Source organism: Charadrius vociferus, unplaced genomic scaffold, assembly GCF_000708025.1.
Source record: "Charadrius vociferus isolate BGI_N301 unplaced genomic scaffold, ASM70802v2 scaffold1064, whole genome shotgun sequence".
In the NCBI taxonomy this organism is placed as follows: Eukaryota; Metazoa; Chordata; class Aves; order Charadriiformes; family Charadriidae; genus Charadrius; species Charadrius vociferus.
In genome coordinates, this window is record NW_009648143.1 from 852,293 (window position 1) to 877,337 (window position 25,045).

At 38.5% G+C, this 25,045-nt stretch overlaps 2 protein-coding genes across 2 annotated transcripts in view; one reads left to right on the top strand and one right to left on the bottom strand.

Moving 5' to 3' along the window:
- The window catches only part of PNO1 (partner of NOB1 homolog (S. cerevisiae)), a 5,446-nt gene extending 664 nt beyond the window's left edge, over window positions 1-4,782 (top strand). Inside the window, exons 2-7 of the mRNA XM_009883935.1 lie at window positions 16-165; window positions 2,036-2,119; window positions 2,746-2,806; window positions 3,552-3,669; window positions 4,178-4,248; window positions 4,715-4,782. Of these exons, the coding sequence (XP_009882237.1) occupies window positions 16-165; window positions 2,036-2,119; window positions 2,746-2,806; window positions 3,552-3,669; window positions 4,178-4,248; window positions 4,715-4,782 (552 nt within the window). The remainder of the gene's footprint in view (window positions 1-15; window positions 166-2,035; window positions 2,120-2,745; window positions 2,807-3,551; window positions 3,670-4,177; window positions 4,249-4,714) is intronic.
- A 1,715-nt stretch (window positions 4,783-6,497) lies between these two features.
- Window positions 6,498-23,920, bottom strand: PPP3R1 (protein phosphatase 3, regulatory subunit B, alpha). The gene is made up of 5 exons (XM_009883926.1): window positions 23,886-23,920; window positions 14,383-14,559; window positions 12,064-12,123; window positions 10,929-11,113; window positions 6,498-8,667 (listed from the first exon to the last, which is right to left on the bottom strand). Exons 1-5 carry the CDS (start codon window positions 23,896-23,898, stop codon window positions 8,620-8,622), a joined length of 483 nt encoding a protein of 160 aa, XP_009882228.1. The 5' UTR covers window positions 23,899-23,920; the 3' UTR covers window positions 6,498-8,619.
- Window positions 23,921-25,045: the final 1,125 nt, after the last annotated feature.

Here is a 25,045-nt window from a genome sequence, read left to right on the forward strand (position 1 = left end):
CCCCCCCGCCGCTAGGTCGGAAAAGGCGAACTGCGGAAGGTTCCCGTGCCGGCCCACAGGTACACTCCGTTAAAAGAGAACTGGATGAAGATATTCACGCCGATCGTGGAGCACTTGCAACTTCAAATCAGGTTTAACTTGAAAACGAGGAACGTTGAAATCAAGGTAAAGAGAGCTCCTGCTCCCGCTGGCCCGGCCGAGCCACGAAGCGCGGCGCCTCTCCTCGCAGGCGTTCTTCCGCCTGTTAAAGGGCTGCCTTCCGAGTCCCGCCGGGTGCTTGGGAAACCCCCTACTTTCACCTAACCAGGAACCCCTCACCGGGGGTCAAAGTAAAATCTGTCACTTATCGCTTACATGCAAGTAGTTAATGTAAGTAAAATTCTAAAGCGTTCGTCTCCTCTGGAAGGGACCGGCATAAACTGCTGGGATTTTGTGGGTTTGTTTTTTTTGGTCGGGATTGGGTTTTTTTTCCAATTTTTATAGGAGAAAATTACATACTTGAGAATTAAGGAAGAATCTTAGTCTGTTCGTTAGGTACGATTTTGGCATGCAATGCTTGCCAGACACTTAAGGCCACTAAGTATTTATGTGACAATTCTCAGCTAACAGTGTCTTTTGAGGGGGACACCAAATCTTCTAATGTCTTTTGTTTGTGGCAGAGAATAAGGGCCTGTGGCTTAACAGCTTGTGATTATCCTTAATGGATTGCACTGCAATAGCATGGGGTACAGATACCAATATGTAATTGTAAACCTTGTAGATGCGCGTTCTTCAGCCTTATTCCTTCTCAGGACTATTCAGAGTAGCTGGTTTTAATTGTGTATATCCAGAGCTCGTGCTGTGCCTTTGACAGATGAGTTACTGTATGAGCAATGTTGATGTATGAGACTTTATAACGTAATGATGAAAATCAGACACCACCAGTAATTTTGTTTCCTAACCTTGAAATCTTACCACAGTTTTGATGGTAGCGACTAGAGGGGAAAAAACTATCTTTAGTGACAAGTGGGGCCAGCTTATTAGGAAAGGTGACAGATCTATCCCTTCTTTACACTTGCAAGAAATAACTTGAAGGAAGGTTAGGAACACTTGCAATTCCACTGAATAACTACACAGGTGAGAAACCTGGGATTTTAACCCTGCTTTTTGATACGGAATGATGTCTGGTTGAAAAGCAGGTTCTTGATCAAGCGGACTGAATTTTGCCCGTATCTATAATGAGTATAAAACAATTGAAAACTTTGAAATGAGTTTCTGTCATTTCTTTGACATGGTGTGGAAGCTGTAAATGACATTTCAGAATACCTTCGATACATTCCAGAAATTAACATGATTACCTTCCTCAATTATTGTTTTCTGCTTTGCTTTTCTTACAGCTTCAAAGACTGCTCTTTTCTAAGCTGTCCCTGTTAGGATCTGTAAACGCAGATGAGCACAAACTTTTCCACTGGTGGCAGAGGAACGCTTTGGCCCAGGTTTAGAACATGAGCTGAAAAAATGCCCTTTGGCAGCAAATCCTGTGGCCTCTGCTGGGGGGTGGGAAGTATAAAACTTAAACACTCCAACATTTGCAGCTTTGTCAGGTTGATTTGTTCCTAATTTGAACAAAATCGGGCTGATTTGTTTCTCATCACCTGTAGGATATTGTCATTAGAGTAACTTCCCCTCCTCGAGCTGTCTCCCGCCATCGTCCTTCTCTCTTACTCTGCTGTCCTGCGTTTCAGTTTACTTGGGGGTTTTGGTCTTTGTTTATTTCATAAAAAGGGTTCTCCTCCGTCACTGGTGGTGGGGATTTTCAGCAGTTTCTCTTTTCCCTCCCCTCCAAACACAGGCTGCGGTGGTTGGGGCATTCTTGGGGGTGAGGGTCAATGTTACAAGAAACCACAAAGTTTATCACTTGGGTCTTTCAGTAAAGTGCAATATAGGAGCATTACCTAAATGCGGCTTTTTAATGGTTAGCCTTCATTTCTTAGATTTTTTTCAAGGTTTCTACTTTCATGGTTTTAATTTACAAATGTAACTTCTTGTCTTGCAGACTTGTCAAGAGACAAAGGACCTCAGTGCTCTAACGAAAGCAGCTGATTTTGTGAAAGCGTTTATACTTGGGTTTCAAGTAGAGGTGAGTCTCCCAAGAGATCAGCTGTGAGGTTGCTGGAATTTGCTTGCATGAAGTCTTTAGCCTCTGCAAATTACAGTAAGAAAGAAATAAAAATCTTGTGGTTGTTTTCTAGAAAAAAATTTGTTTGAAATTGTGACTGGAAGTCTAATTTCTGAGGCTAATGCAGAATAAAAAGGTAATCTTGAAACAGCACAGAATTAAAATTATGAAATGGAGGCAATATTTAATGTCAAAGAGGAAATTACCTTCTCTCTGGCTCTGAGGTGCTCTGCACACGTAGAGACTGTTCATTTTGCTTTAGTCCCAGCCAATAACCATCAGTCTGTTCAAAACCCAAAATTTACTCTGAGAAAACAAAAGCACCTTTTGCAGTATCATACAGGCTGCTCGCTGCTGCAGACCTTTACAGACTTCACTAGCGTAGGAGGGCCTGTGGTGAATGGGGGGGGGTGGGTCTGAGCATTTGTAGGCGTCTCTACACAGAAATAAATGCTTATAGTGCTATTGAAAAAAAGTGGAGAAATACATCTGATGTCATCTGTTCATATGTGTAAAGAAAACATATAAGCTTGCAACTCCGTCATACTGTAACACTCATGCTGATAACAAATCTCTTAATATTTTAGGATGCTCTTGCTCTCATCAGATTAGATGATCTTTTTCTAGAATCATTTGAAGTTACAGATGGTAAGTAGTTTCTGCTGTGGTAATCAAGTAGTCATATGTACATTTATTATCTTTTTTTCCCCCTCTGCTCCACTTGTGTCACTTGTCCCCAGGGTTCAGGAAAACCTTCGTGCCAATACACAGAATTATTGTCTAGGTACAGGCGGCTTGAAAGGGTTCTCATTTTTGTTAAGATATCCCAATAAAACCCCCAAACTTTCGTTGTTAAAACCATGTCACTTTGTCAGGTTGACTGGATTTTTCTTGTCGCCAGCATAAACATTATTTTAAACTGAAGGGATGTGGAATGTTTTGGGGAATACATACCCACTAGACTTTTAAACTGTCCTGACAGTGAGAGGTGGGAAGTAGGCAGCAGAAACATTTATTATTTCATGTATTACTGGGACTCTTTGGAAGTGGCTCCAAGGAGAGCAGTGTTTAAATGTGATCTATTTAATTCCTACTGATGTCAATTCTGTGCACTCTGGCTCTGTTTCCCTTCCTCAGTCTTAATAGCTCAGTAACAAAGACTGCCTTCCACTGCAGTTCTGTATGAGAATTTCTCTCTGCCCCTTGTCACGTACCCCTGGATGAGATTTTCGTTTCCAGTCACATAGGTGACTACAGATATATATGTATTTCACCTAGAGTGAAGTTGCTTTTGTATTACGTAAAATGAGTTGTTTCCAGTCCCTTGAGCAAGGGAAGCATTACAGAAATACACAGCACTGCTGTTTTACTGAGTGTGTTATTCTCATTTTAGTCAAACCTTTGAAAGGAGATCACCTGTCGAGAGCAATAGGGAGAATAGCAGGGAAAGGCGGGAAAACAAAATTCACTATAGAAAACGTAACCAGGACACGAATAGTTCTGGCTGACACGTAAGTATTGACTTCCTTAAATTAATCTGTGTCCTCTTCCAGGAACAAAGATAACTTGATTTTTTTTTTTTTTGAAACTATGGTAGAGCATTAGTAAAACAAATTATTTAAGTGTTACTTTTAATGAACGCTATTTATTTCACCTTTTGAGAACGATGAGTATCACCAGCATACCTGGCATTGAGTGACTCTGCAGAGCATAACAATTCCTTCTTACGAAGTTGAACCCACCGGCCCCACAACAGTGTTTTCCTTCTAAAGCTGCTACACTGAATTTGCAAATTGTAAAATCTATTTTATAAAGGATTTTGGAGAGCACAGGTTCTATGTTGTAGGGTGCTTGGTTTTGAGCATTTCGTTTTTTTAATTACAACTGTAGAAAAGGAACTAGTACACTCATCTGCAATTCCATGGTCATTTCTCACCTTAGATGCTCTATTAACTAAATATAATCACAGGGAGGGTTTTTTCCCCCACTAACTAGTGCTACTTTGATTGCTTTTTACAGGAAAATTCATATTTTGGGATCTTTTCAGAACATTAAAATGGCACGAACAGCAATTTGCAATCTAATTTTAGGTAAGTCCTGTTATCTAATCTTCTCTACTATATATGAATAGATCTCGCAGTCTGAGAAACTGCTTTCTGTGGGTCTTGTCTTTTTCCCTGCTGTGTCCACAGCTGCGTTGGGAGCAGGTAGCTTGCTGGGAATTGTTGCTCTTAAGAGAAGGGAGGGAGCCCAGGGCTTGGTTGCTGGCTCCAAAATCCTCTCCGTGGAGCAGAAGGAAGACTTTCTGCTTTTTGCTTTAGCTGCAGCATTCCCTGACGGGCTATTTTGAATGCACTGTCTTCAAAAGCCAAAGGGGCAACCCACAGCAGCAGCTTAACTCTGCGCTTGCAGCAATAGACAGGGTGGCTAACCTCAACCATCGTTCTCACCCCTGGGCTTATTTCTTCACTTCTAATACAGATGTGAGAGCAAAACATCGGTTTCTGTGAGATCCATTATCTTGTTTGCTGACTGAATTTGTGCTTTCTGCTGCAGGAAGCCCTCCATCAAAAGTTTACGGCAATATTCGGGCAGTGGCCAGCAGAGCAGCTGAAAGATTCTGAGCTGCGGTGCAGCTGCACCACCAAGGACTGGGGCTGGCAGTTGCGGTTTCTGTGGACAAGAGAGGCCTGGAGCTACACGAGCACTCAGTCTTCTGCTTGATTTCAAAGCCCAGAAGAAAACCAGGACTGTTTGTGCAGTCAGTCTAATTTCAAACCAGACAGCATGTCTGATGTGAACACACTTAGTATTTGTGTATAGTCATTAAAAGTTATTTTAAATTGGTTGTGTCTGTATCAGAAGTACGGGTACCTGATTTTACTTCAACTTATTCCTTAAACAAAAAGATGCTTCATTACTGACTTTTTGAAGATCCATGTATTAAAGAGAGTGCTGTGAGGACTTCAGAAAGCCGTGGAGCTTGAGCCTAAAGGAATCAGCATAGTTAGGTATTCATAACCACCAGCATCTTCCTAGAAAACGGAAGAATCAAATGGAACATAAAATTGAGCGGCAGGCTGCCCAATGAGTCTCGGCTGCTGATGAGACAGTGTATCGTACAAAGACAAAGAGGTACAGTAGTGCATTTGAACTTAATCCTAAAATTTGCACCTATACAGATTTTATTCCTTTTTATTCTCTCACAAATGATTTGTAAGGGCAAGCTAGTGAGGCCAAGAGCCTCCAGGTTAAATACGTGCCATCGTACCAGAGCACAAACACCTGCAAAGTGCTGTCTCCTCTCCTTGAAGCGGTACATTTATGCAACAGAGTAGGGGGAGAGATGACAGAGCCCAGCCTTCATCCCAATTTGACTTCTACAGGGGCCCTTTTCTCCTGCCCCTGCCAGACAAACTTGGTAACAAGTCTCAGGCAAAATAATTCAGTTTAGGTTTGTGAACAAGAAAAAAAACAAACAAACAAAATGAGAGTATCAAAACCACAGCAAAGTTTCCAGTGCAGCATGCTGTAGTACGGGATGATTGTTATAGCCAAATTCACTCCAGCCTTCACTTGCTAAGAGATTTAAGTTACCTAAACGTACAGCTGTCAGCAGTCTGAGCTAGAGAGGGGAGAGCGTGTCCGTTTTGAGCAGCTCAAGGTAAAACAGGGCACCTACCCGGTCAGCACATTTTCTATTCGGGGGTTGCTTATGGCATTGATCTCAATTAAAGATAAGGGGAGAGTGAGGGAAGGACGCACAGAAGTAATCTAATCTTTATCCTAAAGCAGGTGCACACTGATACTGACCACAAGCAGTAGGAAAGGCAGAGGGCCACACGCAGAAGGCCCAAACAACTGCACCACAAAGAGCAACAGGAAACAGCTTCCCTAAAGGACATACCTGCTACAGGGAGGATTGTTCTCACCAGCGGAGCTCAGACCTTTCCTTGAGAAAGCAGCTGCCTTGCATTCTCCACCTACGTTAAAGGTTAGGGGGTTTTGTTTGTTGTTTTGTTTTTTTTTTTTTTTTAAACCACCTTCCACTTACCACAATCATTCTGCATTCAGTAGGATTTAAACAAGGTATTCTATCCAATTCGGACACCTAACAAAGAGAACCAGATGTGCTTTTACAAAAAAAATACACGTAAGTGGTGTTGAAACACTGAAATAAAGCCTGGAAGTACCCAGGGGACTCTGCCCCCTGTACAGTTTTTCCATAGAGACAAAAACTTAACAGCAAGTTTTCTTTTCTTTAAAGCACGGTACAGAGCAGTTTAAGTTGACCAGGAGTCAGCTTAAGTTGACTAGGTAAGTACTGAAGCAGCCCAGGCAAGGTTCAAATATTTTATTTTGTATTCATATAGTATGAAGGTTCTTATAGTTCCCACAACATATGATGTAGCATGCAGAGGAAAAACTAAACATTCAACATAAATCATTTTTCCCCACACAAACTAAAAAAAACCCCTCATCCCTCCCCTTCCAATCCCCCTAAGGAAATAACATTAGCACTAATTCCTATAATGCCAGCCAAGATATGCACAAGCAAGTAAGAGAAATCGAAAGCATTTGCTAAAATGTTTGTAACAAATACTTATGTACAAAAAATTCACAAAAGACTAGTTCCCCCTTGAAGCAGAGCACATGGCAGTTGACACTGGAACAGATACAACCACTGGCTGGGATTATAAGCCACGTACTGATCCAGAGGAAGAAAAGTTACATGTAGTGGAGATTTTTGTTTTGAACATTAACATTTACCAAAGTTTGGCAACATTATCTTTTAAATTATGCAAATTATGTAAACAAGAGGAACATTTCAAATCGATCTACATGCAAAACTTCATGTCATGCAAGGACACCAAGCACCTGGATTTCTCTCTCACAGACAGAGCCCATGATGTGCAGCACTCAGTTGAAGGAACAGCTATGGCAGACAGGTGCTCGATTGAAATAGGTTCAGACAACCTGCACTTTCCACTGCTGATTATAAAACAACTTTTTTAATAGAAAAACTACTATACAGGAAAGATGTACTGTCCTAAAAAAATCTAGCAAATGTTTTTCTTCCAGCCAATAGTACCATTGCAGAAAAGGGAAGGGATGATATAAAGTTGTAAAACATGGCTCGCTACTTTTATATCACACAAATATATCAAGTTACCATCCGTTACAAATTATGATATGGACAAATCTAGAAAAGAAAAAAAAACTCTCCAGGCGAAGGCCTGGAGAACCGCAAGAGGTATAAATTTAGATAGTGTGAAGTTTTCCTCCTCTATGGCATAGGTTAACGAGATTTTTCCCCCCGTATGAATCCTATATACATATATATATATATAAAATATTACCAGTTTATTTATGCTACCTGTAGTAGTATTTAAATGCAGAGGGGAAACTATCAATGGTTGAAACAACAGAATTTAAATGGCAAGAACATTTTATAATCTAAGTACTGTATAAAATAAGTAGATGGGAATCCTGCACAGTTACGTCGATCCTAATTTCATTAGCTAAGCCCAAGAGCAAATCATGAATGCCTCTAACACCTTGCGCAGCTGTAGCTAACATGAATCCAGAACAGCAGATTTGCCGTAACTTCAGGACAGCTGTAACTGCTCCGCATTCCTGGGTGACGAAATCTAGCGGCCATCAAAGCATTCTGCAGTTACTATATGCACACGAGGGCTAGTTCTTGGCAGTAGCATTAAACTATATTCTCATATTAAGTAGAACTGTACTAAGTTATTTAGCAAAGAGACACAGTCCCTGGTAATATATTAACAGGTATAAATAAACTTAGTCTCCTGTGTTACAAAAAAATGTAATTAAGGTGAATTAATAAGAAGCATTGCTTTGTCAGCCAGTCAATATATAGAAACATCTGAACAGTCAGAGGAAAAGGAAAAGAGTTGACCTAACACCCAGTTAAAATTTTACATTCTTCTACTATATATATAAAACTGTGTGAAATAAAAGTAAGGATGTATATCCATATATTGAACTGTTAATATTCTGCTTGGCACTTTGTACTCTAGTTTTGTTTCTGAATCAAGTATATTAAATTAAAGCCCACCTAGCTACTACATATAGAAAGCTACATATATATCTATATATAAATACACACACACATATATATATATAGATAGATATTTCCTTGTTATAAAAGATGAAGAAAAATAAATTAAAAAGCCAACCCCTTCCCTTTCTCCACCACACTGATATGCTCTTTCCATCTTTGCTGTCCTTCAGACTTTAAAGTGCTACACTGAGTTATTGAGAGAATAAAAGTTCAATAACACTTAGTTGGCTTCATGAGGCTCATGTTGGAAAATGTGGCTTCACAGAGAAAAATACTTCCATTTAAATACACAGAGAGCATTGCTGGACGTCTTGAGCAGATCTTCAGAGATGGAGAAGAAAGCAAAAGTGTTGGGTGGTGCCCTACAGAGTCACACGTCTACAACCATCTTTTTGTGGATATCTAGGCCTCCTACAACCTGGGAGAAAAATAAAGTGTTCGTAAATAGACGAGAACCGGAAGTCAGCGCAAAGAACACACTTGATTCAGAAGGTGCATTCAGGTCAATGGTAATTACAGTACTTCCCTGGCCTCTCCAAACTAATTTACATTTCACAAGTACTGTTCGACATGTGAATGAATTATGTATGAACCAAGGTAATTATATTAGTACAATTTACACACTCAAGGGCCTGAAAAACAGCGTCAGTTACACCATTTTGTCTTCCCTCCCCCCATCTCATATTCTGACCTTGTATTATGTTTCAGCACATTAAATGAAAAGCTAACTCTACTTCTAAAACACCCTGTAAAACTCTGCGTTTTTACATGAGAAGCAAAGGGCCTTAGGAAAGGCAGCAGGATTTATGACAAGACTGCATGCACCCAGAAAAGAATTACCAGGGTTCAAAGGCGTACGATCTGTGCCCAGAGAAAGGAAGAAAGGTGCCATGGCAGAGGAACTTTCTACAAAGTGGAAATAAAATTCAAAGGCCAAATGCCACGAAAGAAAAAGTATTTTGGTGGATAGATGGCACAAAATGCCAAGAAGGCAAAATGCGAAAAAGAGGGTAAGAGATTGTAGGAATGAAAGGTGTCTTGTCAGGAGGTCAACAAGAACTAAAGAAACTGAAAGAAAGCTAGAGGAAAAATCAAACAGCAGTACAAGACAGAAGTCTTGGCAGAAGCTCAAGGACAAAAGAAAAGAAGAGGCAACATCATATTCGATGGATGGCTAAAAGACAATAGCCCAGTGCAAAAAATGAAAAGATATTTCACTAATGTAGCGTTTGCGGGCTGCAACTCATTCCGAGTTCTCTGTAGACGACCACGGGTTTTCACATGATGCCACAAAAATAACTAATCTCTACCAAAAAAAAAAAACCCCACCAAAGCAGGCAATAGAACCTTTGTGCTTTAATAGTTTGGGGGAGGGCAGATTTTTTCCCCCCTTTTTTAGAACTTGCATTGATCATGAGTATGAACAAGTTATGTTTGAACTGAACTTGTAAATTCAAAGAATAGGAAACAAAACCAAGGCTTGAGCGCCTACTGACTCTAACAGTGCTACCCAGGTGTGTGTTCATTAATACACCATTTAAAATTAACATGTAAACACTTATTATTGTGATTTTCAAACGTTCCAGTTTCAATGTGTGCTTTACTTTTTCTTTTAAAGGAGAAAGAATTTAAAACTTGCTGTCAACTAATTAAAAAAAATACATCACACGGGTGCAAATCAACCATTACAAGTCTCAAGTGCTCCATTCAAGCATTCTGCACAGTAAAATACAAAGTTTTTAAAATGCACCTTTCAACTGTTGGTCCTTTTTACAGAGCAGCACTTGAGGGGTTACTCTCCCTGTAACTGACACAAATCCCGCTCCCCCGGCCTTTGTAAAATCCCCCTGTTCTGCAGCTGGCGATAATCTCCCCAGGCTCTCTCCACACCCTGCAAAGATAAACCTTTCTAAAGGGTGATTTGGAGCAGACACCTAATTTAGAGATCTCGGGAGATTAACCTAAAGTTCACCTCTATGGAACACACCTCTCCCCTCCACACACCGCCCCCGAGAGCCACACTTTTTCAAAGAGAGCTCTGCTATGACATACTCTGTTTTTTTCAGATGGTTTGAAGCATTTCCCCCCGGTACACGCCTGCCCACCACGCTCTGAGTTTTTTCACTCAGTGTATTCTATTAAGCAGCTAGAGACATTTAAAACAAAAGTGCTCTTATTTAGTCAAATTTAACTGTTGAAAGCAAGGAAAACCAGCCTCCTACGACAAGCCAGTCACTCGCAACTCATCTTTAAAGCCCCTATTTTCTACCAGCATAGAGAATGGAATCCAATATACGTCTTCATGTCAGACTAGCATTTTTGTCTATGTGCAAAAATAATTAGGACTAGTCTTGTGTTTATTATGTCATTCAGTGACATTGAAATTACTTTATACGAGTTGCTGTGCTCTGAATGCAACAGCCTCCTCTTCCTCTGGCACGGGAGATTCCACGGGAAATCCGCACGATTCAGGACAGGCTCACAGGCCTTAAGACACACTGCTCTACTGGAAGCCCCAAGATGACGATACCATCTCTAGTAAAGCTGCGTCAAAGGGTGACTGTTGCCAGATCAGAAAAAATACTCTGCTGTTATAACCTTACCCTTTATACTGTTTACCATTTTTCCTCCTGTTTTTTTAATTCTAAAATATCAGAGTTTTCTTTAGAGGTTACTTACAGCACAGAATTCTTCAAAGGATATTCTTCCATCACCATCCTTATCTGCATTTATTATGGTTTTATCTACAATTTGCTGTAACTGAGTGTCTTTGAGATTGTTCCCAACCATCATCTTCAGCACCTGGAAGAGCTCTCCATTTGAGATATAACCATCTTTGTCCATATCATAAATGCGAAAAGCAACTGCAGAAGTAAAATAAATACGTGTAAAACTGCCAGTAAACAAATGTGGTCAGAAGAGAGCAATATACATTCATGGGCTTTGCATTAACAATAAGTGATGACACCACCCTGCACAAACTGATACAAATACTGCAGTTTAAGGAAGATTTCTAACAGCCTTTCCCTTTCATTCTGAAAAACATGAAACATCAGAAACAATAAAATGAATGGTGCTACTACTGAATTTAAAAGAAAAAAAACCCTCATTTTAGAAATGTCAATCGAGATTGTTTTAGCACCAGCAGTAAAACTCCTCTATAAATGCTGAACTGGAAAATCTTCACCACCGCAAGTAAAGCACCCAAGTAGCAGCTCCTTTGGAAGCAGAAAAAATTACAACCTTCCAGGGAACAGATGAATCAAAATCCCACCTGGTTACTTTGCTGCGAACAATTTGGCATTAAGACTGAATTTATTTTTAATCACTTCAGTACAGTACATTTCTTTCCTAAATCTGTATCATGTCAGTTTTTGAAAGCTACATCCATGACTGAGCTTATCCCTTCCCCACTCCAAAAGCTCGGGTGATGTTGTATTCCTGAGATGCAGTTCTCAAACAAGCGAATTTAGTGCTGGTCTACTGTAGTAGCAAAAAAATTCATATTAAAGCGAAGTACATTGCTAACAGTTTGTGAACTAAGTATCCTTAAATGATTTTATTTTTTTTTTCTCAAAATGGGAAGCAACCGAAGATATTCAGAAGGCAACCTCCTGAAAACATTCCTCACAGAAAAGAGTGCTGGCAAATTCTTCACACAAATGACAACGTGTGCAAAAAGCTTATAGGCTTAATCACCTTTGTGATTCCCCGCTGTTTTAGAAGAATCTGGATTTTCTGGTTTCTCACTGTTAACTAGCAAAAGTGTATTCTTGAGGATCAAAACCTTTTAAAGTAAAATCAAAATACTTACACCTCAACTTCTGTTCCTTATCTCCTTTGACACTGAACTGGGAGACTCCTTCTATAAATTCTAAAGAATACAAGAAAAAAATTACAAAAAAGTTTATTTTTTTAATAAAGCAAGGAAATCAACATTCAGAATTTTTCAGGAATTGTAAAAAGCATCTAAATTGCTCTAAAATTTTTAAAATATTGCCTACTTTGATACTTCAGCGTTCTTTAGCGGGAAGTACTTCAAATCCAATACTGCATTCACTGAACCAACTTGTTCACACAAGAATTTAACTAATTCTGAACTCAGCTTTCACCAGAATCTGATACAAAACTCCACTGAGATTTCTACTAAATCTACTCCAGTGGGAATTCTCATTGTAGAGCTCCTTTCTCAAGACTGGTTTCTCAACTTCATGCAAGAATTACATAAAACGGAAAACTGCTCTAGAAAAAAAAAACCTATAAAAATTTTTATATAAGAAACAGGGTAAAAAAGAAAATTTACACTGTTTAACAAGGAATTCATTATCCCAGGAGTAAACTCTTCATTTGCCAAAAAGCCCTGGGATGCGATATGTCTGGATGAGATCCCATAACTACACTTCCTAGAACTTCGGGTGGTAAAAATGACAACAGTGCAAAACTACGGTATAGAAACCAGCTAAACTACAGAAACAGCTAAACTATGGTATAGAAACGAGAGGTATAGCAATATAGCATTAGTTTGAAAGGCCTATTACAGTTTCAACAAGTTTTGTGAAATTAAGTCAACAATTCTGATGTTATTTATCAACAGAATGCTTGACTGATAACTTCAATTTTACTATTATGGTTATGAAAGATTAGTCTAAATTTTGAGTCTTTCAACAAAAGAATGCAAGTTTCCCCACACTTGTCATTTTCTTTATCATAGAATGGTTTAGGTTGGAAGGAACCTTGAACACCATCTAGTTCCAACCCCCCTGCTCCAGGCAGGGACACCGCCCACCAGCCCAGGTTGCTCCAAGCCCCATCCAACCTGGCCTTGAACACCTCCAGGGATGGGGCAGCCACAGCTTCTCGGGGCAACCTGGGCTGGGGGCTCACCACCCTCACAGGAAAGAATTTCTTATATCCGATCTAAATCTACCCTCTTTCAGTTTAAAATCTTTCCTTTGAGCTTCCCTCTGAGACAGAAAAAAAGAAATGAAATGAATCAAACTTGGCCAGACAACAACAGAATTCATTGCCACTTACTGCAACAGCATCATTTTCCCATGGAAAATCGATTTTGACAACTTCCTGTTCCCACCCAAGAAGAACAGCTCTTGATAATTATTTTAATCACAGCTCAAAGTCACATACAATATAGCATCATCTTTCATCACTGCCTATTTTTCACAAGGGGATTTTGAACAATTACATACAACAATTACTACTTTGGAAACTGATACCAAGAAAAAGCCTCAAGAACTCAACATTCCAGTTAGGCTGTAGTTCTCCCTATCGACATTTACGGGATTTTGTGAAGGTTAGCAGCTTTTGTGCGTTAACAGTTTGCTTAAAATGTCAGCCTGACAATATAAATGAGATTTAAGAATTTGCTCCATTAAAAAAAAAAAAAACTCAAGAAAAACTGATTAACCTTTTCTAATCATGAGCAACAAGAGGTACTAAGTATTACCCTGAACAGAAGTTACAGATTTTGTCACTTCTGAGACAGAGAATGTTTTAACATGAACTAGTAACAAAGATTTTCAACCTGCTGGCCCTTTCAATTGTAATTATTTTAAATAAGTTTAAGATTTTGGAAGAATGTACTAAATCAAACTTAAGTTTTTCACTCAAAGTGTCTACCTAAGATCATAAAAAGAATCTTGTAAAGGAAGTATCAACAGAAAAAATTTGGGCTACTTCCACAATTTAGAAAACTATTTTTAAAATATTCCAAAAGACAGATCTCATAACATTTAGATAAATACAACTTCCACACAGCTACACCGTTTACAGAATTTATCCCACTTTTTTCAGTCTCTTCAGCCTAAGAATATACTTCAGATAGCACCACAATTAAGAGGATGAATTAGTGTACTTCAAGAGATACTTAATGAGTACTCCTAAATTGGTATGACCTGGAAAGCTATTACTAAACAATCTGCTCTTCTAAGCATTTCATTCAGGAGTGCCCTAATGCGCCAGGGAAACTAGTTTTACTGGTATTCAGTTTCACCAGGAATTAGCACCTTATTTTGATTAACACGTTTTCTTCACCCTTCCCTTCTTGCAAAATTCGAATTCCAAGGCTCCAGGAATTGCGATAAAATACCACCACCTGTCACAAAGCACTGTGTCTTACCTTTGAAGTCCACTTCTCCATTTCCGTCTGTGTCAAATATATCTATTACTCGCTGTACTAATGGGTTCTGTTGCAATTCAGGTAAAGACATGAACTCTTCCACACTCAAAGAACCAGAGTTGTCCAAATCAAGCTTCTTAAATCTCTTTCCTAGTCGTTTTATCTCATCAGCATCAACTGGAAGGGAAAAAAAAATACATATACCTATTCTCAGAAATGCTTCAGTAAACCCTTTCCCAGTTAAACACAATGCGTATTTCTTTATAGCTTTCCTACCAGAATTTCTCCTTCTTTATTACAACTATTAAACACTCTCATGGAAGATTACAAAGATAATGTCGAATTCTGAAGACAAACACAAGCCTTTTCGTTTTATTTTAAATAAACCTTACCTTTTTTCCTCCCTGCCCCAGCCATAATACAGCTAGCCTTGTGAGTCACTGAATACCACACGCTGACACAACATTTTTAAGGATTGAGGGTGCTTAGCCAGTTCTTAGTCAGACAGCTCTTATAAATACCTGGTATGAAGTAATTAAAAAAAGACTGAGTTTTCTTTGAAGAAGCTAGCATTACATTCACACTAGCCTAACGTAAGTTAGAAAGACAATTATATTAGTAAACTTATAACAAAAACTAGCACTTCTTCAGAGGTCTCCTGGGACACATGCCAAGTTAAGCAGGTTAGCAGAGTCCCACTGTTGACTGGTTATCACTCACCTACTCACAACATCACCCAGACAGACCTAATTTTTTTTTTCTTCCATCCCAAACAGAAAATGGACATACCTGTAGCTGTCACCTGCATACATGTAGGGTTTTTTGCACCAGAAATAAAAGCAGACTCAGGTTCTGCAGCAGTACCACTTCATCTATCCTCTTCAAATTAACAGAGAATCTCAATTAAAGCACATACCTTGTACCCTACTTTACATCTCAGATTTTGCCAGGAATGGACTAAATCTGTGAATCCATAAAAACGACTAAAAGAAATCTTGTACTCTTACTGCCGAAAAACTTGACAAATTTTCCCTGTAACAACCTGAAAAATCCCTATCAGCAGCTTGATTTACGAGACCAAAGTTAGGTCACAAATTGCTCACCGTGTTTGGGTATGAAGGAGGAACCGAGGTTCTGGGGAAGTCCTAGAAAGTGGCCAGCGTACAGCAAACAGACCTTGCAGAACCTGAAGCTTTCAAACCCTCCATGCCAATTTCTTTCCTAACATCAACACTCTCCTCAACATTTCTCACCTCCATTCAGTGCGTTTGCTCCAATAGTAAAATAAATTGTTTCTTAACTTCTACAAGGCACATACATACCACCTGATCCACTTTACATCACATTAATAACTCCATAGGCTGTTGTCAAAGTGCAGCATAAAAACAAACAGTACTTAGTCTTTCCAGTACAGAACGTCACGCGACATGCAGAGCTTTATGTTTGGAAACTGCAGCCGATTCGGAGACTGGATCCTCTACTAAAGCAGTAACAAACTTCCACTTAAACTTCCCGATATCCTTGTCTAAAAACCAACCAGACACAAATCCAGAGATACACACAACTGCAGTATTTCAGAACGAAAGGGAGAGAGCACACCAGAAGTCCAGAAGCACAGGAAAATTTTCCATCAAGACTTATTTTGCCTGAATAGTAAATTCTGACATTCTGCAGTTAGTCGCTCTTGGTAACTGCTTGCAACTAGAGAGGCAGAGGGCAAAAAGGGTCAATACTCCCAGAACAATCTTCCCTTTGCTGTGCCAGCAACTGACAGATCTCATTCTGCCTCTAGGGCTATAAAAATAAGGCTAAACAGCATTTGCAGAGGCTTAAAGTGGTTTCCTCAGTTTCCAGTATGCAATTTGGTACGTCAATTAATTAGGCTCTCGACTGCAATAAAGCCACGTTCTTTTTTCCACCAGTTTACGGGGAAGCCTAGGACATGATTGAAGGTGCGCTCTTAACGGCACAACACCGCAGCGCAGCATAAAGAACTCATTACTGTCGACACAGCTACGCAGAAACCCCTCTGGATGACGCAAAAGGAGCTGTATCGTCATACGGTAAGCTATATGTAGAACATAATCATAAGACTAAAAGAAGACAGTATTAAAGAGAACGGCAAAGCAGAGCTCCACTGGCAGTTAGCCCAAATAGTTGCTTAGGAGTTCTGCCAGCATCAAATGCTGCTTCTCACCAATATGCTGAAGGTATTTGCCAACTCTTGCTTCTGTCCACAGAAACTCCTTGGTTTCCTTTTTCCTCAAAATCTTAAAACTGTCAATGGAGTCAGTCTTTGAAACGCCAGGCACTATCCACCCTCACTCCCTGCCCTGAAGTTATCAGACCCACTGCAGCTTAGTGCAAAGCCAGCACTTTGGCAAGCTGTTAACACGAGAATCACATTTTTACTGCAAGCTCTATTCCAGCTTTGCAACTCACATAGAAATATTTCATGTCCTAAAAAAATTTGCACAGCATAAGCATTTGAAAAAGTAAAAAAAACATTAAACGTGGCTTGTCACACTACATAAACACATTTTCCATTGCAAAATGAACACATGAATAAAAATAATCTATATTACGATCATGTATCTAAGGACTTGTCCAACCATGACATCAGTGTCTCTACTTTTATTAGTCATCCTTAAAATAGTGTCCTAGTTCTGCCACAACTGTCTTACTTCCTTACCTGTACTCAGAAATCGCAACATCTTTCAAGTAACTGACCTTTATTTTAAGACAAATCCCTCATAAATGATCTATTGTAGAAATCAGAAGTTTGCAGTTGCATCTAGAACTCATGTTAGGAAACCCTGAAATAAGTTCTGTGAGCGTTACTGTTAGAACTATTTCCTATTAAAAAAACAATGAAAAAAACAATAAAAAGTACACGAACTATTTCTTTTTTAAAATTAACTTCACTTTAAAACAACTAAACAGCAAACTGAAAGCATTACCTATAGTATATATAATGCACTGTCATCCCCTTACCAGATCAGTGAGATCTCATTTCCAGTACTAATGGAAAGACTAGCACTGACTAAAATTGAAAGATTAAAGCTTCCTAAGCAATCTGAAATATTTCATAGTTCTGCAATTTTATGCAATCACAAAAGTGAAAAATGAAAGAGAAGCATTAACACAGCTGGACCTCTTCTCCCTTACCACACAAACTAACAAGTTAACCAATTGCAAGTTTTGAAACATTTCTAACTTACACTTAAGAAAACCCTAAGTATCAGAACACAGCGATGACATTTTTACAGACGAGGACGTAACCAAAGAGAAGCCTGAGCCAGCACGGAAGCCCAGCAGTTATTACAGAGCATCGTTTCTCAGAACCCCAGAGCAGCATTAAGCAAAATCTTATTTCACGACTCCAGTCCATTTCCTGGTTTGGGAGCTAAAGTCCATGATATTTTTCCTCACAAATATAAAAGCAAAGACTGAAAGTGAGCCCCAGAGTTCTGTCAATGTTCTGCTGTGAAGTGGAGCTAATTACCACATATATAAGTGACTCAAACATAGCTTTAAATTATTACAGCTGGCACAAGAGACAGACAAGACCAACTCTGCCATCACACTGGCCTGCTAAAGTAGAGAGAGAAGATCTTCCACAGGATGTGCTAAGAAAACAAACTTCTCCCAGAAAGGTATTTTATTTCAAACTAATCTACCTCTAGCAGCACCTACCAGTACAAATTAAAAAAAGAGAACATTTTATCGGGACATTGAGAAACAGATCCACCGCCCACAATGTTAACAAGCAATGCTATGCTGAAAATACACATTCTGCCATCATCTGCTGGGCATAAGAATCACTGTTCAGTTAACCAGCCCTGCATCTGCAATTAGCCAGATACTTAAATTTACAAACCAGCAATGCTTAAGAGAAGATAAAGCACCAATTTATGTTTTTCGTTTAAATTTCGTAGTCAAGGAGGTCAAGATTACGGATGATAAAAACAAGAATCATATGATGAGAAGGGGAAGAGGCTGGAGATGCAGGTAAGATTATTTCTCAAGAACGTTTTTTTGTGTTTTGCTGAACTGTAGCAAAGCAACAATTGCCTAAATTAAGAAATTAAAGAGTCTTCATACTTTAAAAATGTTAATTACTCTTTCTGTACACATACACACATGCAATTTCATAGCTCATATGGTCCACTCCAGTTCATCGGCAATACAGAGTCCAGGTACAGATACAGCAGTTTCTACTAGAAATGGGTATTACAAATTTCTCATTCCTAACCTTGAAACATTCAAGCAGAGTTTGCCTGCATTAGAGAGCTGAAAGAAGTTCTACTCTTGAGGGGGGAAAAAGAAAATAAAAAAAAAATAATAAAATCAAAGAACAGTACTGAAGAAATTAGTATCTCTGCCAAAAGCTGACCAAATATCAGTCCCGTCCAATGTTTGATTTCTGGCAAGGGACACACCATGGATGAGAGTATATGGAGGAGAAAATAATGAAAAATCAATGTAATTACAAGAATAGGAATATATCCTTTAATAGTTCTAAGCATAAAAGCCTCTGTTCGTAATGAACATATATGGATAAAAACAACATCTGCAGATCAGTGCTTCATAACTGACTGTATGAGAACTTCATATCAGAACAATTTCATTATTTTTTCCCTAAACATATTGCAAGCGCCTCAACTACCTTTAAAATCCTTTCTACAAGCTGAAATTTAAAGAGCTTATACATTTAAAAAGTCATATTTCAGTAACACCTCTGCCTTCATAAAAGAGCTTTTAAAAAAATAATATAAAATAAGGCATGAATGCATTAGACTAAGACTTATTTTAAATTTGCAGTTTTTGTCTATTCTTTCTTCCTTTAATTCAGTCTTCACTTCTACTGATTCTCTCTGCCTGAGCTGAACTTACCTAACAAACATGTAGGTTTTCTGTGTTCAGGAGCATTTTGTTTGACTTGTTTTGAATGTTTAAAGGAAAACAGCAAATATTTATGTATAACAGCAAATTTCAAAAACATCCTATTCATTTTTTGTTCACATTTCCTCCACAAATGTGCATATATACAACAGTCCTCATCTATGATGGACGTGCCCCTTTTACGAGACTGCTTCTTCAGTATCTAGCAACAGACTGACTTTCTTAAAATTTCACATAGCTGTCACTGAAGAACAGAGTACTGAATTAAGTTTTCAGAGCCTGAATAAAACTTTTCCTTCTTCACTAAAGGCTCTTTACAGGCAACCTTGTGCCCACACAAACATCCTGAAGTTCTTGTGAAAATACAAGGCACAGCCACAGGGTAGTTCACATACAGTGACAGTTTCTGAGCCAGAAGGACTGACGGTGGCAGTAGCAGACAGAATTTTACAAGACAAGCTCAGGAGACCAGGACAGAGATGAAAACACTAGGAAATCCAAGGAGGTCCAAGTCCACAATAGTGTAAACAGGGTGATAACATCACTGAGCAAAATAGGGAGGATCAAGCTTTGTTTACATCATTTGAGGCAGGGTTTGCCTGTGACTCATCACAGCGGTCTGAGCTTCCTTGAGCTCTGGCCGCAGCGAGCGTTCCTCTAACCTCAAACTCAAGTTAGCCTTTTTTGTGCTTTGCTCCCCAGCTGACAGCAGGCTCTATGCTTCCTATGCTTTTCAGCAGAATTGGAAAGTATCCCATCAGCTTGGCACTGATGCCTGAGCCTACAAACTTACTAACTGCCTTGAAATAATACCTGTTTAATGCTTTTCTTTAAAAGCCTTTGCTGGTAGCCCTGTAGAAACATCAAATTATTCACTATTTTAAAAGCCCACAGAGTTATTTATGCTTATTTCGTAATCCATTTTGAATTTCATTCACCTTGTAACTAACACAAGGCAGGGTTTTTTTTTAAGCAGCATCAGTATTAAGGATTTTTGGTTAAAAAACTACCAGTATTTTCAAGAGATTCCTCTTTCATCCAAGTATTAAAATTCTAGAACCAACAATACCTGCTTTGTATCTTGAATTCATTTGCATATATCTAAAAACGGGATGAATCAGGTTAAAATGCAAGGACTCCATGCTTCCAAGAAACCACATGCAAATACTCGGTGTAACTCCCATTTCAGAAGAGGAGTTTTATCTTTCAGCTGGACACTCTAATATGTTGATATGTATTAGTGAATACTCCACTCCTTTCCCCCAACACAGAACAACAGAGGATGATCCATGACGTTTTAAAACACTCGTTTGTTCCAAGCTCTTACTCACATAACTGATGCTCAGATAGTATTGTAAAAAACATTCAAGTGGCAACTCAAAAACCTTAATTAAAAGCAGATTTCTGAAGTGCAGCGTGCTCTATGTTGAAAAAGTAATTTCAGAAACCTTTTTAATAGTATTTTTTCTCGTCAGTGTAAAGGTATATGGCCAGGTTCCTAATAGCATGATAGTCGGAAGTAAAGAATGCCTTAAAAACCACACAGACCACTCTGAAAACCACTACATTTGGTGATATGTTAACAGGATAATTGCTTATGTATTCCAAAGCACTGTACATCCATGGCTTCAGAGTACACAACACAGGCATCTGCAAAGCGTACAAAACTTAGAAAAGCTGTATGCCTCTCAGCAAAGAGGTGAAATCCAAGTGTTTACCTAAATGTTTAAACCTCTATTTAAAAGGTTGGCTTTTCAGATACTCTTAAAATACTGGCTCAAAGTTATAACTAACAAAAAACAGAACAGAGTGTGGACACGGAGAGCCCAGTTTCCACATATTTTTCAAATACAAGATCGTTACGAACAAGAATATTGCTAAGGTATCAGAAAAAAAGATTTTTGTAAAGAAAACGTGTTCCGAAGTTTATTTTAAAATGTTTCCAGGTTAAAAAAAAAAAATTTCCTCCATAAGAATGGATTGCTGAGATCTCAAAATAAAACAGACCTTCAGCAAAAGCTCTCACCTCTATCTACAGTCTTGTCTGATTCACGAATATAATGTTTCAGAGTAGCAACCAAGACAGCCATTTCAGTCTTGGAGATCAGATTTCAAAAAGATGACGCCCTTGAGAACACATTCAACCACTTGTCTTGTATACGCTTACACGCAGCTGGCCTAATCCTTTTCATGACTTCAGATGTGTCAATTACAATTTCCTAAGTTAGAAAAGAGATACCAGTCTCCTTATAAACCAAAACATACTATAAAATATTGTTTATATTATAAAATACTATACTATAAACGATTTTCTACCATAAAATATTGTTTGCTATACTATAAAATAATTTTCTTCACAGCTTTTTGCTAGGATAAAATTTTGTCATGGCTAATTTGGCATAGCTTGGCTGACATCAAATTTTCACCATGTAAACCAGTACTAGATTTTCAGTAATTTCTCAGACACAGCACAGCTGAGAAACAAAACCATGCTCTTAAGGAATTTAACACCACTCATTCAACCTATGAAAAGAACTAATATTATAAAACGAAGGGTAAACAGAATATTCTTGACTATTTAATGGTGTGCATCCTCCACACAGTATCCTGAATTTGCCTACTGCAGCTGCCAACTTGAAAACAAATTCATTCTTATAAAACAAGGCACCAAAATAGCGACTGCAGTGCCAGGCAGAGGTTGCAACCCAAAGCCCCCCTGCTGACAGCATAAACACATTATTGCTAACTGACAGCCTCCCAAAAAGTCTAACCATTCAAAATCCTTATCAAATGATCTTCAATAATGTTGTTTGGTCTTGCCCTGAAAAGCCTTTGTCCCGTCAGTGACAGCTACTTGGAAGCAGCATGAATGTTTAACATTTGAAGAACAAGGTGAACACCTACTTAGTGGACTTATTCACAGACAGGCTGTATACATCTGTGTCCGTAAAACCCCTGCTTTCAGGATATTCAGGCATCCAGAATCTTTACGCACACTGCTATCATTCCAGCAACTAGGCACTATCAAGCAGAGGGCCGTCTGTGATAAATACATCTTCCCTGATGTATGCTGCTCCCAGAGAAGCAGCTGACTGACTCTACTGTGAGAAGGGCCATCAAAGCTTTAATCGCGCAAAACCGCAGATTTACATGATATCCTCAACATATAGTTTAACCACAGAATATAAGGTGGAAACCTTCTCTTTCTCTGCAATAAAAGAGGGCAAAGAAGCTCAGTAATAAACCTTTAGATTGGCAGTTGCTACCAATGAATATAGCTTGTCCTAGAATCAAATGAAGGATGGGAACACACTGCTTACAACTCTGGCAGACACACGTAGTTTAAAAAAGTAAAAAAAGAAATCTTCAGAAGCCAGTTTGTCCCTAAGGAAAAACTGACCAATGCAGCAGTAGCCCAAGATTGATATACAGGATTGAGGAAGAGACTACTGAAGTTTTCATCAAGTATGAAAATTCCACCCACACCCCCATATTTAACAGAACATACACTGAGAGCTTAACAGCAATGCAGTGCTGTGGATAAGATTCTCAAGTGTTTACAAACTGATGACTCAAATTATAATTCATGTGGACATGTGTATTAGGCATAGAGGACTTGCAAATTACTAGCTAAAGCCTCATTTCTCTGCAAAACATATTTAGAAAAGGATTCCTCCATGATTATTTATTTTATATTACCATTTGACTGATGAGAGCTAGTGTTCAATTATGACTTGCATTGCGAAAGCAATCTAGAAGACAGTCCCTAGCTTAAAGAATTTGTTATCCTGTTTAAAAACAAGATCTGATTCACCGCAGATGAGGAATTTTATCAAGCAGTCCATACATACATACACAGGTCTATGCATGACTTAGTGCTGAAGAAAAATATTCAAGGGAAAACCAGTTTAAAATAAGTACGCTTAGCATAACACCACAGGGACACTTCACAAGACAACCCTTTCTTTGGTCAGCTTCAGGCAAGAAATACTTTGTTATTTTTACAGGGCAGACTAGCCCCACGAGACACAGCAATGAATTTTATGCTCACGTGGCAAAAACCGAATAACACCAAGTGGCTTCTCACCTATATGCCTGGCTGCAAGCATACACAGGAAAAAAAAAAAGCTCTTTTAACCTCAACCTCTCTTTCCTCTGAGGGTGCAAAGGCAGCTTAGGCAACCTCCTTCGCCCCTAACACAGCACATACTGCGCCACAAGCTGTTCTGCATCTATGAGGAACTGGCACTGGGACCGATGGAAAAGCCCCCACCGGCTGAACTACCAGTTACAATGCTTCACGCTACAGACATCTAAACTACTGTAAGTTTCTTTTGCGTTCTAATAGAAAAATTGAAAAAGTCTTTAAGTGATTTGTTTTAAAGATAGATTGTAAAAAAATCAAAAATCAGTCAAACAGCAAAAGCTGTGTTTTTTCAAAAGGTAGTCTTTCACCTTTTAAATTTACTCTTTTGGCTAGTACATAAAATGCACGTTTTTTCAGGCAATAATCCAGTAAATTCATACATGAAAGTTGTACATATTGATCTCCAAATAAGAGTAACCTAACAATACAACGTAGCAATTAAAACACTTACAGTGCGAGCACATTTCCAAAGGGTAACTTGCCTCATTTCCCTGAAACACAAAAAAAAGAACAAAGTTGCAATTATTCCCAAATTAGCTTAGAGGAACTATTTTAAGTTTCAGGACTGTAAAGACCTTGGGCAATCCAAGTTACATGGTTATTTAAAAAAAAAATAAAATGTATAAACCCAACAAACCAGGGACAGTGTTTTATTTGGATAGGTCTATGTTACTAAAACATACAAATAAATATCAACATTGAGAGGTTTCCTCTGATGAGAATTCCCATGAACATCTCAGCAGTCCACACAATAAAAACTTCAATCCTATATCCTAAACTCCAAAAATCAAACTCACGACATATATTGTGCAAATGCTACTTTTCAAGTTAAAATATTAAATTTCAAGACATCACGTAATCATCTTACCATTTTACATGCAGAAACAGACATGTCCTTATGAATTACCATGACAAACCTTACTCAATTAGCATAAGAAAAACACAGATTTTCTCCCCAGAGCCACCTCCCCACTCCCTCCAAAAAGGATTCACACAGGAAGAATGATGCAAAAAAAGTGGTTTAAACGACAAGAATTTCAGACAAAACAGCTTTACCTTAAAATATGTTTGTAATGTACTATGTTAATATGCTCCTGTTTATAGCTGAATGGAAAGTTAAACCAACATTTAAAATCCTTGCTGCACTATGACACAGTCATAGCAAGAAAAATTAACACTTTGAGTGTACAGCCACTTTGAAATCGCACATATCAAAAAATCTACTACTGCAAAACGAACGCCAAAAGACACTAAAATTAAACATTGGTATTTTTTCCTCCAAAATACCTTGCTTTGAGCCAGAGAAGATCACAATACACACATACTTATTTTTTTTTTTTTAGTCAGGCAGCAAAGGAGTGACCAGATAACTTAAAGAGATTCATAACCAAACATTTTCAAAAAATTATTTTTAAGGGACTGTTTTATACAAGAAAACAAAACATATTTAAGATTAGTCTCAGACACATTCTATTCAGCAGTTTCTCTTACAGTGTGGTGCATAAGGGATTCCATAGCTGAACACTTGAACAGAAAGACTCTCCAAATAATACAAAATTGAACAGAAATAGAGATTACTTGACAGAAGGCGGGGGGGAAAAAGGAAGAACT